This window comes from Artemia sp. Qi Xiang Cuo, chromosome 10 (assembly GCF_049724085.1).
Source record: "Artemia sp. Qi Xiang Cuo chromosome 10, ASM4972408v1, whole genome shotgun sequence".
NCBI lineage: Eukaryota > Metazoa > Arthropoda > Branchiopoda > Anostraca > Artemiidae > Artemia > Artemia sp. Qi Xiang Cuo.
The window spans coordinates 70,721,332-70,741,531 of NC_142803.1; the positions used below are offsets into that span (position 1 = coordinate 70,721,332).

The 20,200-nt window shown below is 35.1% G+C and overlaps 1 protein-coding gene across 1 annotated transcript in view; it reads right to left on the reverse strand.

The window, feature by feature from the left end:
• Nucleotides 1-3,024: 3,024 nt before the first annotated feature.
• The window catches only part of LOC148948116 (uncharacterized), a 57,751-nt gene continuing 40,575 nt past the window's right edge, over nt 3,025-20,200 (reverse strand). The window contains exons 3-4 of the mRNA XM_089095698.1: nt 19,254-19,468; nt 3,025-9,292 (exon numbers count right to left, since the gene is read on the reverse strand). Coding sequence (XP_088951824.1) covers nt 8,290-9,292; nt 19,254-19,468 — 1,218 coding nt within the window. The 3' untranslated portion in view covers nt 3,025-8,289. The remainder of the gene's footprint in view (nt 9,293-19,253; nt 19,469-20,200) is intronic.

A 20,200-nucleotide genomic window follows, 5' to 3' on the forward strand; every position in this document is an offset into this window, starting at 1 on the left:
CTTAATCCCCCAAAGTCCTCAGGGGGAGGGCTGAAAGTTATGAACTTTACCCAAAGTTAACATATAGTATCTGTTATTGGGAAGTATACAGACGTTTTCAGGGAGGATTTTTTCTGGTAGTGGGGGTGGGGGTGGGTGGGTCGGGGTATATATGGGAGTATCTTCCCTTGTAGGAAGTTTTCATGGGGGAAGGGACATTTCTATGAAAGGGGGGGCCGGATTTCCCAGCATTATTAAAAAAACGATAAGAAATTAAATAAAAATAAACAAGCTTTGCAACTGAAAGTAAGGAACAACATTAAAGCTTAAAAAGAACAAAAAATGTTACGTATATGTTTGGATTCGCCCCCTAGTCAATACCTCGCTCTTTAAGCCAAAGATTTTTTAGTACTTTCATAAGAGCTATTTATTCTAATTAACGGCCTTTGTGATTAAGCGGTCATTTTTAAATAATTGGAACAAAATTAAACTTTAGCTTAAAGAGCAAGGTATCGACTAGGGGGAAAACTCCCTAATATACGTATTAAAAATATATGAATATAGAAGTTCTTTACGTAGGTTAATTCGTAAGTTACGTATATTTATTGCTAATAAAAACGTTCGTAAATAAAATTAAACTTAAGTTAATTTTAATAAAATTAAAATTAAGTTTCGAGAAAGCCATTTAACCAAATAAAAGTAAAATTAATAAGCAAATTTTGTTGTGATTATTCATGTATGGTGATCCAAAATCAAAACCTGCATTAATTCAAAAACGTTCAAAAATTAAATAAAAAAAACAAGTTTTTTTAACTGAAAGTAAGGAACGACGTTAAAACTTAAAACGAATAGAAATTATTCCGTATATTAAAGGGCTCGCCTCGCTCTTTACGCTAAAGTTTGACTTTCTCACAACTCTATTTTTTTTTTTTTTTTAACAATAAAAAACTTTAGCGTAAAGATAGAGGCGTTAAGGGGGGACAGTCCCTTTCATATACGGAATAATTTCTGTTCGTTTTAAGTTTTAACGTCGTTCCTTACTTTCAGTTAAAAAAAAACTTGTTTTTTTTTATTTAATAGCAAGAAAGATTCCCACAAGTTTCTCTCAAACCCTGTCTTTCTGAATTAGGGTACACAGGAGTGCTGTTATTGATGTTGAAAGTAAAGATCATCATTTATTATTGTCTAGGGCTTATTTAAAGCTGAAATTTTGGAAGGGTAACTACCTTCCGGGAAGCTATGACGCTGGTAGACGGTTCCATTGCAACTGAACCACCGTGTAACTGAACCCCTGTAACTGAGCCCCCTTGCAACTCAACCCCCCTGTGACTGAACCCCCAGGCAACTTAACCCTCGAGTAACTAATCCCTCGTGTAACTGAGCCCATGTGAAATTGACCCCCCTTGAAGCTGAATCCCCGTGCGACTGAACCACCATGTGACTGAACCCCTGTGCAACTGAACCCATGCGCAACTGAACCCTCGTACAACCAAACCACCGTACTCAGTTTTTCAGTATTCTACAAATATTAGGTAATATCATTCGGTAAGACACAAGTTAGAATCTTTACTTTTTCAGCATTGTTGTAATACGTTTGTTTTTTAAAGTCATGATATAAATGCCTGTCAAGATGATTCATAAAAACTCATTATTCGTTTTATTGATTGGTTTATTGTCATTTGAACAAAGAAAATAGGACGTCAAAAACCATTAAAGTCAGATTTATTTCTCCTTTTCATATGTCTATTAATAATGGCTCCCTTCACCCTGTCACTGTCTACCATGGGCGCCCATAAGGGGGGCAGGGGGCGGGCTCCAGCCCCCTGGCTGAATGACGCTGCCTTATATTTGTATATTTTTGCTTTGAGGTTTCTGTTACACAAGTAGACCCCGGAGCCGCGCCGATAAGGGAAGGTCGGCAGTGCGGGGACAAAAAATAGCAGCAGGGGCGTGCCACTGGAGAGATCATTGTTGACCGCAAACATTTATGTTTTGATCAGTCTTTCTCAAATCCCAGCTTTAATTTATGTCAGATTTGGGCCTATTTACGAGTTAGAAACTTCACGAGCTGCTGGCTGGGCGCTGGTCTTCTTTATTCATCAAGAGAAGTAGAAACCTAGTAGAAACGAAATGGATGTGACATTTCAGAACCTTTGCATAATAGTTGAAATGTCTAACAGCAATGTATTCCTAACATAAAAATTATCAAAATTAGTAGTATTTTTTCATCGAGCAATTGTCGCCATCGAGAAGAACTGTCACCATTTACATCACAGCTGGGTTGGTAGGAAAATCTTTCTCCTTAGTGTTCATATCATCAAATATCCAGAAGGATTCGGAAGGAGAAACATCCAGAAGGAAGGGAAGAGGGGTGTATTCCCTTCCAATCCAGATTGATTTGATTATGAAGATCTGTGCTCTTAAATAATAAAAATCTAGTTTAAGTAAGGAGTCACTGGCACTTGTATATATAGTTGAACAAGTGTCCCCAGTCCCTCGCCCTCCCCTCCCCCAGACCAATTATTTGATTACGGGTCTTCATCCAGAATTGTATAATTTAAATAAGCGACCTACATTTGGGATCGGATCCCTAGTGTACTTGATTCGATAAAACAAGGACTGTTCTGGGGAGGGGGGGGATCCTCTAAAATTTCAGGTCTTAGGGACCTCCAGGGTTTGAACCCAACCTTGAGTTATAGACTCTCCTGTAGGTAATCAAAACTAGCTATGTGTCCATACGTTCCTATTGTATCCTTGATGGATTGGGGCACCAGATCCTCAGATGGACCTTCACTGAGGGTGTATGGACAAATATATAGCCAATGAACCAATGAAATTGTGAAGAAACTATTTTTATTTCAAATTAGCATAAGAAAACGAGTATTAAGTAGTGACATGCAGTATTATTTGCTGGAGAGAGGCATTGAAACCACATACTTTCCACTTACCGTCCACTTAACCACTGTATCCACTTACCGTCAATTGAAACCGTCCACTTACCTTCCCCATTTGACCTACACCAAAAATAATATAGAAAAATTGTTTACATAATCTTCGTATAATTAGAGAAAAACGTTTAATTACAAAATAATGCATTGGAATCTGCACACAACTTAAAACCAGCAAAATTTTCTATCTGTACAAACTAAAGTATTTTCACAACGTAACTTATAAATAGCTATCACAGAGAAATCTAGGATTACAATTGATTTTTGTCACGTCAGTTGATCAAAGTAGCATAGGAATTGTCAAAGTCCCAAAACAATGTCTTTACTATTCCTCTTGCGCTAATTCAAAAGGTAATATATTGCCCGTCTTAAATTTTAAACGTTATAAATAAATTTTAAACGAGAATAGTAAAACTGGAAAAAACGAGAACGAGAAATGTATAATAGCCAGAATTAGATCTATCGATGCAACATACTTCGTCTAATAGATTGGATTATAAATACCCCCTTCGTCAATGTCTTACATAACGCCTTTTGAATTAGAGCAGCCAATTTGATCTCTTTCGCTTCAGAAAAAGATGTCTCTAACAGTCCTTTACTTTTCAGGATGGTCACTAAATCGAAGCATTCGATTTGAAGTCAAGTCGAAGTAAAATGGAATTGCAGCTCACTAATTAAAATTAATTAGTTATCATTTTATCGTGACAATGGCCAACAAGCAAATCTGAGAACCACTAAAACAGGGAGCATTAAATTGAGCCAATAAGTGCCAACTTAGCCAAAAAACGAGTAGCCAAGAGTTCTGATAATCCGTCCGACGAAACGAAGTACGCCAATAATACTGAATCGTTGAAAAAACGGCCGCGTCTAAAGAGGAAAAGAGCCAGTCAGGTCAAGTCTTAGTCATTAAGTAGATAACGCCTTTTGAACATTCTAGACACACAAAAAAACTCAAAAACGCATACAAAATTTGTTTATATTTATTTTTGTTACGTTTTACGAGTCAGACAAACATTTCGGGAGGGGGAGGGTTCCAATCCCCTAGTCCCACCCCTGGATACGGCCTAGGTAGCCACTGATTCACTTGTTAAGTATTGTTAAGTAAGAAGAGGGTTCAGTTTGTTGGAAAATTCAGACGGGGAAACTGTGCAATTGTATTGAATACCAGAGGCTATAGTACTTAGGCATACGTAAATCTTGTCCCTTTTGTTTTATTTGACTTGCTATATGTCTCTGGGCAAATGAGAGCATCATTTAAGAATATATTATTTACCCGAATATAAAAATTGGTGTTCGTAGTCGTTAATTTTAAATAGAAAATTGGTGCTTTGGAATATTTTAAACACGAAAGTTCTGTCAAATACGATTTAACAGGATAAGTGTCACGAATATGCTCTAATTTTGGCTGAACTTGGCTGAACATGCCCCTTGACACATAGTCAAGGGGCATGGGCTATATAATAATAATTTTTTCTCCAAATTATTGAGGGAAACTGCCCCCTTGCCCTCCCCCCGAAACGACGTTCCTGGATAATTATGTACCCTGTTCCCACCCCAATGTATAATGGAATGGCTAAAAACAGTTTTGTACCATAAGACCTAAGGAGGAAATGTTTTGGATTGCAAAAATACTCAAACTTTCTTTAAAGTTTTAGGAATTCGTTTTTAACTTTAACAAAAGTTTGCACCTCATCTCCACCTCAAGCTAAAAAGAAAAAGTAACGTCAGGTCAAGTCTTAGTCAGAAAGTAGGTGACACTTTCTCACAACTTTCAAGAGACTTAACTAATGTAAAAACTAATAGTCGATAATTTGAAACACAAGTTTTGCGCTTTGAAAAATGTAACACACAAAAGTGCTGTCAAACAGCTTCCATTATTAAGGATATATACAAAACAAAATATATTAATAATACGTCTAGCGATTTGGTTGAAATATTTCTACAAGAACAAGTAAAATATTAGAGAAAGCAGATATATCTCTTTCGCATCTCTCTATCTCTCTAACTCTCCCTATCAAGCAATATTGATGACTCAAGAACAGTTCTGTGCTAATGTTTGGGGGAGAGTTTTTGGGTTCCAACTACACCCGAACTTCGGCCTGAGAAATTTATTTTAATTTAAAGGATAGAATATACCTCACCCCAGGCTCAAAGTATAGTCAACTCACGCTTACAGCCAACAAAACGACAACTGACAACTAATAATTTCTCTCCTTTAGATTACTGTTGACAGTCAGAACTCCCCCTCATCTATCCATTAATGATATCTGAATTAAATTCTAGCCTTTAAAGTCCGAATAAATAAACATTCATATATCAAACCAAATACTGAACTAAAAAATATTTGTTGAATAATAACTGATTGAATATAGAAAAATATTTGTTGAATATAATATTTGTTGAAGGAAATAAAATAATAACTACAAATAAGACAATACTTTTTGAAACTTTTTGTTGTTATTTTTAATAATTCATTATACTAGAGTTTTACGATACAAAGTATTAGACTTGAATCATACAACTTCAACGGAGTCTCATGGAAATTATCATTTAAACTATAAACCAAGAAGATGATTGAAACTGTATAGTAAAAGAAAATAAGATAATTATATGCAAGAGAACTTAATCTGGATGTTGAAAAGCGTGCCCCCACCCCTAAATGTGATGCCTATGATCAAGGCCGTACCCAGAGGGGGGTTAGGGGGGTTTGAACCGCTCCCGAAATGTTTTGTTGACTCGTACAAACATAACAAAAATGGACATAAACAAATTTTGTATGCGTTTTTTGAGTTTTGTTTTTGTGTATACCTTTTTTTAGCAAATAAAAAAGTCAACAATAGAAAAACAAATAAAAAAGTCAACAGTGTTCAAGTGAACAATACAAGTGAAACAAAAATTAATATTAAGCAAATTAGTAAGCACACTTAACCCACATTTTAACTATGGAGCAAAGCCGTATCCAAGATTTTTGTTCAGGGGGGGGGGGGTATTTTCTCGGGGAGAGGGCGGGTATTACAAAAAAATATACAAAACGCATAAAAAATTTGTTTATAAGCATTTTATTACGTTTTTACGACTCAGATAAAAATTTAGGAGAGGGGAAGGGGTCAAACCCAAAAAAACCCCAGCCCTGGATACAGGCTTGCTGTGGGGGGTAAATTTTGTCATAGGAAATGATCATTTGACGTTAAGTGAAATCCGACAAGTATGTTGAAAAGAAAATGGAAATTTTTAACCTTCCCAAAAGATTTTCAAAAAAAATAAAAAATAATTGAATGCGCACCAAAAATAGGATATCAATAGGAGCTTTTTAACTTGTCTTTATTTTGTTTTTTATTTATTTTTAATTATTATTTGTTTATTATTATTTGTTTAATTATTTGTTTTTTATTATTTATTTTGTTTTTTATTTTTAAACATAATTGTACTGGGTGGTCCGAGAATAAATGGAATATCCGTCCACACGAAGGCATTTTCACTTTGACCTGTCACTGCCTAGCTTTGACAATGACGTCCATTTTAAAACTGGAATCTAAAGCTGATTAAAAAGCTAGGTCGTGTGTGACTCACTTTGGAAGCTGGATTCTACATCATCCAATGAAAATATGTCTTCATCTGGTTGAATATTTGGTTAGCTTCTTATTTTGACTAAAATGAAAAAAATCGCTTCTCTTGACGGTAAAATCGCGTTTAAAATAATAAAAATTCCTCTTGGAAGTAAAGTACAGGTGAATATGCATTATTGTTCAAAGGAAAATATAGAAATTACACTCCTAGACTTCCGAATTAAAATTGCGTCTTGTTTCCACATGTTCTTCTCTGTGACGTATTTCACTCAATCAGATTTACTCCCTATTTTTGGATTGACAAGTAACGTGAGATTAAAATTCCACCTGAACGCGGCAGAGCCTGCTGGTTAAGCCTGAAACCATTTTAACCTAGTAAACACCTGACTGGTTATTTTGTGTGAAGTTGTAGGTGAATAAAAAGCAAGAAAAGTTTCTTAGTCACGACACTCAAATTCTCTATTTCTCTGTGAATTGATATTCTTTTAGATTGTCTTACTAGGAAAACCTTTTTTGGAAAATCTCTGGAAAGACTTCAAAGAGCTAGAATGACTGGAAAGTACAAGAAATTTCTGGATATACTTCACTATTTTAGTCACCCACACCAGACAAAACTCAATCGTTTTAGCTTGACAAAATTTTCCCTCTTCTGTCAGATTTGGCGTAAGATTAAGAAAGCAAAATCAAGTTCACTAAAATGCGGTTAGAAAGCCATGACAGCAGGCAAAAGCAGTTGAAAATTCATAGACTGACACAAGAAAAAAATATCAAAAAGTTATTAAAAAGAAAGTTATAAAATTCAGTATTGCCGCATTCACTAGATTTGGAAAGCTTTTGCAACTACTCTTTTTAACTTCTTTATCTGGATTATTTAAATAACAAATCTTGGCTTCCCGTTCAGCTATAAGTCCAGCAGCATCCCCATTGCCTATCAACCATACTTAAACCGCCGACCCCCCCTTCATTACCCACAGGGTAACAATGATATTGATTTTTCAAGCACGCTTTTACTTGGGTTAGATAAAAAAAATCTAGTTCTCTAGGGAGAAACAACAAAGCTCTTATAATCTTGTTTTTCAAGGTTAATTTCAATCATTGATATCAAAAATGGCATAATTTAATGGAAGAAGTGGAAGTTCTTCTTGAGAGTTTTGGTTTGTCACTTGATCAAAGTTACAACCAGAATTTAAATTCAGGGGGAAGGTTTTCGAGTCATACATTTAAGGAGGGTATTCAGCAATAACAATGTCATTTTAGGAACTTATATCCATTAGATAACCAAAAAATGTGTATTTTAGACATAATTTTCACATTTCAGGGTAGATTCAAACCTGGAACTCCCCCCCCCCTTCTCCCCCATGGACTTTGAGCTGCAGAGTTGAAACATTGCATCAGCCTAATAGTATCAACTTGCAAGTATCAACTTGTTCATTAAATGCTAAAGTTATTTTGTCAAGGCTTCGGCTAAAATTGAAACTTGTTTATTTCAATTTTTATCTCCCCACTTTTTTCTTTTCTTTGTATCATAAATTATATGCGATTAGGTTTACAAGGTCAACTATCGAGTTTTCACAACATGCTTATAAGCATTTAATGCCTTTTTATAATTTTATATTGTTTTCTTAAAGTTTTTGAAGCTATTGATATTAATAAGAGAGAGACGACCTCTATATCTTATTGGATCAATTTCAAGGAAACAAGTCCTTTTTTCACAAGCCACGAGTGCTGGCAAATACAATACTTACAACAGATAAACTGCTTAGTTACTTCTTAACAATAATATTATCACCATAAGTTTAAGCAGTACTATCCCCTGAATAAAATTGACTCGGAGGCACATAGATGTCAGTAATTTCCAATTGGCTGTCACGTTCTACACTCACACCATTAATCGCTACGTTCATAGGTTCACTAATAGCTACAGGGTACTTTGGAATATTATTGCTCGCAGAATTGGCATCTGAAACAGTTAGTGCTGTTGTTGGGTTACGGGGAGGAGGTTCTGGAGCCCTCTTCTTAGCCCTACTGTGAGAATAGTTCAGCTTTCGTGGAGGTGAGGCAGGCATAGATTCTGATACAGTAGGAGCCACAACGGGTGAGTGAAGAGGGACAGAGACCACTGAGTGGGAGATTGTAATTGGTGCAGTGAATACGGGCACGCTTTTATCTATTGTCTTAACAGACGACGGATATTGTGATGTCACATTTTTTGTTAGCCAAAACCTTCTTTCTTTTCCATGATCTTTTATAAATGCTTTTACATAAGCATGACCTCTATAGAAATAGACAATAATGCATAAGAAAAACAATAGCGTAAAAAGCAGCGCTCCTAATATAACCAATCCAGCAACATAAGGTGCCAAATGTGGCACATGATCATATCCTTCATATACCCCAGGATTTGTAGGTGTAGTAACTGGCAGCTCTGAAGTTGTAAGATTTTCTGTAGTTGTAGCCACAGTGGTCATCGTTGTTGGTGGAGTTTTGGTTCTTCTCGGTGGTGGCACATACGGTGGCCTTGGGCGACCTGTAAGAGGTACTCTGGTACTTGGTTTTGGAATAGGAGCAATAGTGGTGGTGGTATTATCTGGTAGACCATCGTCTGTGATTGTAATGTCAGCACAGGCACGGAATTCTTCCTGAGTGCCGCATCCAACCTTGCCAGTACCGTCTGGACACATGCCCCAGTTGTTGCCAGCTATATAACGCCACTGTAGGACACAGTTTAAACAAGTTAAATCATCTGGCAATCGAAATGTCGGTTTGAATACTACGTTGCTTCCAGGTCCTGGCTGCCACCTGAAAAGTAATTTTATCTATTAAAATGTGTAAAAGTAAAAAAAAAGTTCAAGGAATACGGCATTGGAGTTTTACAGTCCCTACCGGTGGTGCTGATCTCCGTTTCTTGGCCCTTCAGCCAATGGGGGGATTGGCGGCCAACCATCCTATACTTTCGCACACCCTTCCTGTTTACCTTCCCCAGATTTCTCTAGGTACCCAATTAGAATTGGGTCGAATCTGGCTGAGCTTACTGAGTCAAGCCAATGACCCCCGTCCCAAACCAAATAATTGGATATACTAGAATTCGAATCCTAGCCCTCTCGGACAGAGAATCCTAAATCCAGCGCACCAATCCAGTCGGATAGGAAATGTGTAAACAAACTTAAAAGAACGCTGAACCTTCAAATATATTGTAAAGATAGATGATGAATAAAAATTTCCATCATAGAAATTGGGGGTAGTGGCGAGAACCTTTTCGTGGAGCCCCTTAGAGCAGCAAGGGCAAATAGGTCCTGCTATTGCTAATTTTAGTCACCGTCCACCCACTGGCCGTCCAGCCCAGTGTTTGACCATGAGGCACGGTATTTTGCCCAATGCACTACCAAGATTTTACGACTTGAAGCCATTAATAGCTGCCAAAACCATGCCCGAGGAGCGGAACCTCAGCAACATATGTTTAAGGTCAAATTGGTGGTTTTTCAGGCTAAAAATTACCAAAAATTTTACTATGTAACCTTTTTTGGTTACTATGTAACCTACTATTTATAACCTTTTTTGTCATTTGAAAAGGTTAGACTACCAAAGGTCAGAGCAAACTTTGCCGAAACTACAAGTTTTGTACTAAAAATAAAAATTAAGTTTTAATGAGGCCTCTTACAATTTCATACCACCTCTTGTTTGATACGGCTGCCACAGAAACTTTTTTTCCAGCCATGCTTTTCAAGAAAATAGCCTAAGGATTTATATTTCTTCTGAAACAATTATGTAACAAGAAAACTGCTGAAACTTGCACCAAAATGAAAAGATGCTTAAATCACCGTTAGTCTCGTATATATTAATTCGCCGAGTGAGAACAATTATTACTTTTTCTTATATTTCTTTGGTAATGATCTACACTTAAAACTTAAAACTCTTAAAACTAGAGAAATTTTCTCCTTTTCAACTATTTTCAGCCACGTATTTCTCGGTATAAAAAAACAGAGCAGATTTTCAAAGTGCGTTTCAATCAAACAGTTCGTTTTAACGAACTGTAAGTAAGGAGCGACTCGGCTCAATAGTACCCGAAAATCAACAACTAGCCCCCCCCCCCCCGACGGCCTTTTTTTTACCGGAGTCACCCGATCGATATTTTGGGATAGCCATTTTGTTCTGCTTAGTTGAAAGGTCTATTAACTATGCCTTTATGGACAATATGACCCCACACAGCTCCTAGGGAAGGGCTATGTAAGTTATAAATAATTCCTGAGACCACACTGGCTAATCATGGCAAAACGATAAAATCGCAAAGAAGAGAGGAACGAGGATAATAACAGCCAGTGAAAAAACGAAGAGGATGATTCAAATATTTCGGCCAGGACCTCCGGTTGACCGTCTTCCGTTCAAATAATAAAAAAATACAGGTAAAAATGCAAAAGATAAAAGAAAACCCAAAGCTTAAAACAAACCCTGAAACTAAAGTAGCAAAGACCCTTTCAAAGCAACGGTGAAAGGGTATCTTAAATTTTTGTTATTTTTTTCACTGGTTGTTATTATCCTCGTTTATCTCTTCTCTGCGATTTTTCCGTCTTCCTACAAGTTATGAAACTTGCCCATTGTGTACGTATAGCATTTGTTACTGAGAAGTAGCCTAACAAACTCCCGCAAGAAGTTTTTCGAAGGGCATTTCCAGAAACTATGTGTGTGTGGGGGGAGGGGGTGTGGGTATTTTACGTCGAAGGAAGTGTCCATAGAGGAATTTGTCGGCGGGGGGATTTTCCATGGAGGGGGAGTTGGATTTATGGACATTATTTGAAAAACAATCAGAAATTGAATGAAAAAAGCAAATTTTTTCAACTGAAAGTTAGGAGCAACATTAAACTTACGAACAGAAATTGTTCCATATAAAAGAGGGGTTGCCCCCTCCTCAATATCTCGCTCTTTACGCTAAAGTTTTACTTTTTGTCCCAAAGGAACGACTACTGAAACACAAGGGCCGTTTAATTTTAATAAGAAGCTTTTATAAAATTAATAAGAAGCTTTTACACAGGAAGCCTATATCTTGAAGCAGTAAAGAAAAAGAAAGCATTAACTGAGTGTTTGAATTGGTGAAATGGAAGCATACACAGCCATCTACGTTTTGGAAAATTAGGAAATTGGGAAAATCATGCACGTGTCACATCTATCGATAAGGATAGCAAAATTCCATGAATGACTAGGCAATTTTCTTGATTTTAGCGTCACACTTGTATTTAAGAAGCAAAACATTCAAATTGCCAGAAATTAGTTTGATGAGTTTGCACCAACAGTAATTTGTCTCCAACTGTTCTTTACTAATACTAAGTCTTCTTAACTTTTCTCAGATTCCTCTCCCAGATAGAAAAACTGCTGTTCTAAGTTTCCATCTTTTCTAGTTTTAAAAATTATGCCTTAGACCTTGACTCTGATAGGTCAGTCAAGAAATTTATGTTTGAAAGTTGAACAATGTTCAACTAGAGAAATTACGAACGGCGAACGTAACTGGCGCTGTAGTCGTGCGTAATTTTGATTTTTTCGACAAGTGTGACTATAATGTGGCCCGGGCATTAATGACAAAGACTTCGATATGCATTGTTTAACTTTGCTAGTAGTGAGCACCAAATTCAAAAAAACATAACGAGCGTAAAAAATCAGCAGAAAAATTAGCTAAAGACATAAGACAGCTGACGATGGTGTATCTTTCCTTTGAAAGTATAGTTTCCTTTGAGAATCAACAATAGACGAAAAGTGTTGTCAAATTTAAATAAATAGCTTTGATTTTTTATTTTTCCAATTCAACGTAGCAACATTGAAGAAAGTATAAAACAATCAAAAGAAAATTGTCAGAAAATTGTAGTTTTCAGCCATGACCTAAGATCATCTGGGGAGAAAAACAATGGTTTTATTCTAATGTCTAGGTACTTTTTTTAGGTATTTTTTTAGGTTTTTTTAGGTACTCTAGAAAGCGGGCTCAAATCCCTTTTTTGTTATCTGACATGCTAAAATGTATCTAGAATCAGTTTTAAAAGAAGCTATATGTATGTTTTTATTTATTAAATTATCCTCCCCTCGGTGATGTTTGCCTAATTCATAATTTAAACTTACCAGCAGATTCTTTTGACATATATATTGTTTCAAATTTCTATTTTTTAATTTCGCTTTTCCGGGCATTATCGTAACCGGATTTCGCTTTTACGGACAACAGTTAATCTTCACTCATCGTTGATTACTATGAACAGTTTAAAATACATTTTTTTTTTTTATATTTTAATATATCTTTTCTTTTAAATTTTCTTTTATTTAAAGATTTTTTTTCTTTTATTAAAAGATTAAAAGTGGAAATATATCTCTTTTACAGGAATGTCCATAGGATTGTTCCGGGGGATTGGCAATAAAATAAGACAATATCTGATAGTTTGAACAATTGATAACCTCTTTCTTCCATTCCTCCTTCTTCCAACCTCCATTCTTCAACATATTTTGTTCTTCTAATATTACTATTAACAACTCACTGTAGCACCAAGCTACCTGAGGCTAACGCAGCTACGCACGCTGCTCTTCTACCCCAATCTATTCAAAGTCTTCCTCTTTACACTGTCCCAAGAAGTTCCCATTTCCTTCAAATATTTCTTTACGACATCCTCCCATCCCAACCGCGGACAATCTCCTTAACGCGGACGTTTAGCCCTAGACGGTTGGCCGAAAAGGACAAACTTTGTTCTTAGTTCAATCATTTCCTAAATTGTGAAAAATATAATACCATATTTAAGCCGTTTTAGGAGTTTTTAACCCCTTTAAATGTATACTCCCCTATTCATTGGCAAAATTACCTTACCACAGATGTGTTCTACCCCCCTCCCCATAGAGAAAGCCAAGTAAATATTTAACGACTATGTAAATTCAAATTTAGTCATTTATTTAAATGTTACTGAAACTAGGTAAATGAGAAATTCAAAATATTTGACTCTTGATGCAATTAAAGCCTTAAGTTTAACGGTAAAGTTGTTTTGAATTTTGGATAATAATGACTTTATAATTATAGTTTGCGAGGATATGCTCTACTTTGCTGATAAATTTGAAGAGTATCAATGAACCACAAGCAAATAAACCCATTTACTGATATGATACTGGGTAAACGGTAATTAAATAAACAAAATGCTAATGCTTATAAAATAGATATTAGTTTAAATCCAATATTAATCTAAAATTAATAAAATCTGTTTTTTGAACCTCAGTTCAATATTTTTCCCGTTGAAGTAACGGGGGGGGGGGGGGGTAAAAAATGGTAGCAAAATTTTTTTTTAAACTGATGTTTGAAAACAACTTTATACTGATTCCAAATATATAAGATTTATTAGGTTTAAAGTTACCCATCTAAATTAATTAGCATAAAAATGTATTTATAACTTTACATCAAAGGGAAAAACACTCCCAAAAGAAAGAAGGAAAAAGAAAAAAAACCAAAGGGATGGGTTCTTTACGAAAATTGCACCCGTAGATTAGATATGTCTGAGAACCCTTGAAAGAAAATATCCGCCCTTTCCTATGAGAATACAATATATCAAAATCAACACAGTGGTGATCATTTGGAAAGAAGGGAGGGGAGCGAGGTAACCTGTTCTCCCCTTATATATTTCTGTTCCGTCTATATCTTGAAAAAAAAAAACCTTTTTGGTTTTTCTTACGGAAAAATGGAAAAATTATGGTATTTTCATCTAAGAAATTGAAAAAACAACAAATATGATATGGTTGCTGGTCCTAGATACTGAAAATTATACCCCCCACCCTTCCACCCCAAAAAAAATGGTGAATTCACGCCACTGGACCAGCAACCATAGGACATTAGAAGAGGGCTCATTAGTAGGAACACTTAAAACTCTATCACACTTTTTATGCATCAGAAGACATCACATCATAATAAAGAGAATTTTGTGCAACCCAACAATTTTTCCAGCCATTGAGCCTTGGTGGGCGATGTATATCCCTTTTTTTTTATTGTTTGTTTATTATATCTGAATAAATATCTATTTATCAATATGTGTCAAAACGTATCGAATCAGTAATTGTGGAATACCTGAAATGGCATAATTCGAAAGGTAATTTTAAACTCTAATGCATTTTTTAAGTAGTAAAAGAGATTGTACAACAACGAACCCTTAATTTCTACCATTTTGTACCACAAAGTACAGTTTGGTCCGAATGGGACCTAATTTATAACCAGTGATAATTATGAGACATGCAATAATTGTAGCAGAAGTTGCAAGAAGTTGAAGTATTACACGGAGGTTGAAGCATGATTAACCGTTATTAGCCCGTCTAACACTATACTATGCAATGGTAAGCCTTTATACTTCTTAGTACTGTGCTTTTTTGTCACGTGCTTCTTATGGGAATTTTAGAAGATTGCAAGTTCCACAGAATAAAGCCGTTCAATTGTTGCGAACTTATGCTGAAAGTGTTAATGACACAGCATCCCGTGACTACCGGACTCCAATTTTTGCATATCCATGCTGGAATAATCATTGTCTTTAGCCCTCGGTCATTTCGTTCGTGTTAATAGTGCCCTTCACTCATATAACATTAGGAATGCCGATAATTTTTTTTGCTCGAGTACCACCCACACGTCGCCCGTGATTTAAAAGGGTGACATATGTCATTTCGGTCGAAAATGAATTATGTAATTGTTCTGGGTACACTCAGCACGGGGAATCAAATGGTGTAGTATGAATTATCCAATCTCGTACCGTTACGAAGAAAAAAAGAGATATATATCTCTAAGTGGCGTCCAAGGCCGTATCCAGGGGAGGTTAGGGGGTTTGAACCCCACCCCGAAATATTTGTTTGACTTGTAAAACGTAGCAAAAACGGAAATAAAGAAATCTTTAATGCGCTTTTTACTTTTTTTGTGTACCCCCCCCCTCCTTAAAAAAAAAATCCGGGATACGTCCTTGGTCGTGTGTTTTTTTTTTATCAGGTCTTGGTTCAATTCAGAATGACAGAAGAGGACTATCTTATGGGCTATAACATGGAGACCTGGCGTTTGTCTCCTTTTCTTGTCAAGGAAAAAGGAGACATACACAATAAAATGACAAAAATATTGAATTCGCTCGGAACACTTCAATTTAATCTATACCACTGAAAGAGTATAAAAATTTTGTTTAAGATATGTTCCCTTTATCTCCATTAGCCTCTTTTTTCAGAGTGACCACAGCCGACAATTTTTCCGTTTTTAGCACCCCTGGAAAGTACCAAAGATGGTGTATGTCGCCTTTTTAATTACCACAGCCAACTTATTGGCTCCACTCTCCGTTACTTATTTCTCCAAATTTGGAATAATATGTCAACTGAGATTCAGGGGGGGCAATTGGTTTATTTAAAGTAGATTTAAAACTGTTTTTGAATGATGATGTATAATTAATGACGAAAATCGATTTTTTTATGAAAAAGTCTCAAGGTCTCAAGACGTAGAAAAAGGCACCAAACATACGCACTGCGGGGGAGACTATGTTGAAATATTTGTGCTTTTTGTGTGCTTTTTACCGTGGATCTTGGTATTCACTATTATATTTCTTGTCTTTTTTCAATAAATTCAAATCGATACAAAACAGGACTTTTTTTTTAATAAATGAATATTCTATTGAGAATTAGAGGCTTGCATTTGCAGCCGCCATTTATCAGGTGCATTGTTGCCTTGGCCCGATGGTTGCTAAAAGTAATCTTTGTTCTATATAAGTTTGTAAATAGATTAGTTGTGTACACTTTAAAACAATAAAAAGGCTACACATTCACCATCCCAGTTTTATTAAGTTCATACTATTTACAGTGTCCATGCGAAATGAACAGCTATGAAAATGAAAGAAAATTATTTGTAGGCTTCATTTAACCGACTTCATTGTTTTGTACAATACACCAAAGCATTTTAATATATATATATATATATATATATATATATATATATATATATATATATATATATATATATATATATATATATATATATATATATATATATATATATATATATATATATATATATATATATATATATATATATATATATATATATATATATATATATATATATATTATTGCATGTTTTTCTTTACTAATTAATTTTTACATATAACTTGAATGTTTTGAGGTAAGAACCTTAGCAGGCTAACTTGAAGACAGCCTCCCTAGGTTTCTGTTAAGAAGTGTCCCTGATTATAAATATTTGAAAAAGGGCTGGTCTATCCGTAAGACCTATGTTCATTTTAATAATCAAATTTTCTTTTTCATTTACTATGCGTGGATTATTCCCACGTGTCACGGACATTATAACTGTGCACTAAAGCCACTTAGCTGAATGTTGTTTTTAGTTTTTTTTGTGGTTTTCTCATTTTACGGGTATTTTGATAACAAATTATATGAGGAGATTACTACTCTTCTATCTACGATAATGAAAATGACACCTGTCTTAATACTACTCTTTTTACCGTAAAAAAAATTTTATTATTGATTTTCAAATGTAACTCACATTTGGAATATACTGTTATTAGTGATGGGATGTCCGATTTCAAAATCCTTGTACACCATGCCACAGAATAGGTATAGGGATATATGCTGTGACAATGCGTAAAACCTTATCTGAACTGCGCTGTACAATACTTTGGCGCGAAGCAGCAAGGGAGGAGTGTTCCTACGCGGGGCGCTGAGTGTGCTACACATAGCAGAACAACGGGCGCTCCGTGATGCAAACAAGGTCATGGAGAGTTACCAATCCCTCGGCTATTAGTAATACTAGATACAAATTCTGATGAATAGCCAAATATTAAGTTTGGTTTCAATTAAAATGAGATGGCGCAACCGGCTTGAAATTTTGTAATCCGAATCCTTTATAAAAAAAAAGGATTAGTTCGCAAGATCATACAAGGTCTAAAAATCTGTAGCCCTGCATGCGGTTTTAGATCTGTAATCAAACTATTTTTTTTTTTTCAAATTATGAGGGAGATAAAAACTCCTATTTTTACGGTGACGATAAAGACAACTACCCTATTACCCTAATGTTTCCTTCTTATTAAGTGTTATACAAATATATGTATATATATATATATATATATATATATATATATATATATATATATATATATATATATATATATATATATATATATATATATATATATATATATATATATATATATATATATATATATATATATATATATATATATATATATATATATATATATATATTTCTTTTTATTGATTTATAATTCCAAAGTGCTGAAACCTGATTAGACTGGTAGCAGGGACGTGCGCAGGGGGTTAACATCATGACCTAGGCTCCCTCCCAATTTCTAGTTTTTTTTTTCAAAATTTTTAGTGATTTCGTAATTAAATTATCAAATAAAATTTGTCTTTTTTATCATTCCCCTCCCCTAAGAAATGTTAATACGTGCCTGGCTTGTGGCATCTCTCTGATGAACATTTGGTGGCATGTGGTTGAACACTTGTGGCATATTTGTTACCATTACGCTTTTCTTTTTTATTCTATTCTGCTTTTATTCTTTTATTTATTGTAAACTAATATTTGATGGAGAATAAGTACGATGCACCCTCGCTATGGGCATATCCCAGGGAACGATGGCCCCTGGGAAACAAAAAGCATTTCAAAATGTGCCAAAAGAGGAGAATGAGAAAGCCTTTCATTTAAAACCTAAAATAGGCCCATCGTAGTGCTCGCTCTCCCTCCCCACATCCTCCCCTTTAAAGGATTTTCTTTTACTAGTAAAAATATTTAATAATTTTTGTATCATTCCTTATTTATTTTGGATCATATACGATTTTTTTGTCGGGTCTCGACAGCCAACTGATTCCAGTTAGAAATTAATTTTTAATTAATTTTAATTAAAAATTAATTACGTTGGTAGGTTGACCAATACAATACATTCGTACAGATTATTATTTTTGTCAATTTGTCAATTACATCAATACAAGTACTCATTTTAAAATACCACCTTTTTTTAAAAAGCAGCTAGTGATTTTAAACAGGACTCGTAGTGCCATCAGCAACTTGAATGAGCTAATAATTATAGAAAAAAAGGGTGGTAACCCTTTAAGTGGTAAGAACTTAAAACTTAAGCCAGGATTTATGAAGGAGGCTTCGTTGATTTAAGGCCAGTTCGGCTAAAGATCTTTAAGGCCATTTAAGATTTTGAAGATTCTTAAGATCATTTATCACTTAGATCTTTTAAGAATCTTCAAGATCTTTAAAGCCATTTTGATTTAAGGCCATTTAAGGCAAGATCTTTCATTCGCAAATAATTTTGTTAATAATTTTTTTTTTTTATTATTCGGGAGAGTTAAATTGTATTGAGTGGTAAGAAAAGAGTAAGAAGAGTGAATGAGTTTGGTTTATGATGAAAGGTTGTTAGACGCTTGTCAAGCCACAATAGTGGCTTAATAGCACGTCACACGTTCTTATCGTTTCTACGTTTGGTTGATAATGTTATTTAAAAAATGTGGTAAGTGCCAGTTAAGTATGATGTAATTATTAGTTGAAAATAAAACCCCTCTCATCTCAATAGGAATTCTCTTAAAATTTGGCCTGAAAATTTTGCAGGAGATAGGGGGTGGGGTGCTAATCAAGATTTTTTCCTGGGTACAGGAGAAGCCAGAACCGCCACTGTTGAACCTGTCTGTCATTTAATTATTCTAAAGCGATTCTTAAGGGGGACCTTTTAGTCCCCTTGTCTTATTGATAAATACAATAAAAGCTCACTTTTCTCCTTCTCCATCTGCTCTTTTCAGTACATATTTATCGAAACATTCGTTCGTTTCTGGTTCTCTAGGATTTTCCGTTTGGCAAATTCGGAATTCGAAATGTCCATGATGGTTTGCTGTCAATTCTATACCGAATTCGACTTCAGATCCTTTTTGATATGTTCGCACAACTGTTCCAGTTCCATATTTTCCTCCTCCTTCATTGGGGCGAGGCTAAAAATATGATAAAATCAAAATCTTGTCCCTATGCGATGGCTGAGTAACCTCTCCTTTAGAGGAGGACATATTAACGGAAGGTCTTGTAAATTTACTAAAGAATTCTGTAAAAGAAAATACATATGTATCGGACATACGGACCTGACCTACCCTCTAACTCTGAGAGGGTACAGAAAGCTTATAGGTACATGAAAAATCTTCAGACGCCATGATTCAATGATGATTGTGATGATTCAAAACGTCCTTTACGTATTTCCTTGACTAGACTTATGAAAAAGGACTTGTGCTCAAACATTTACCAAGGACCTCTGAGTTTCGCAAATTGTTTACAGTTTTGCACCATAAAAGGAAAGCGTTCCCAACAAGCGTCATAAGTACCTATGGGGTGCAAAAAGGATCACTGGGTGCAACAAAAATCCCTGGGGATCGTTTTAGAGAGTATTTCTATGCAATTACATACTATTGTACATAAACAAAGCAGTATTTTAACAAAAAATTATGTAACCTACTTTAATGGTGGTGCGAGGTCGTATTATGAGAATCAAAGGGGTGCAGAGTTGGAAAACATTTGAGAGCTATAGCTGTAAGAGAAGAGTAAAGGGGTGGAATAGTGCCAATTGAGGAAGGGTGTGTGCATTTGCAGTTCCTTATATTCTGAAAAAATGTTTTATATCTTCATTTAAAAAAAAAAGTGAAATATTTTTTTTTATCCCCCTACATTGTTGCGAA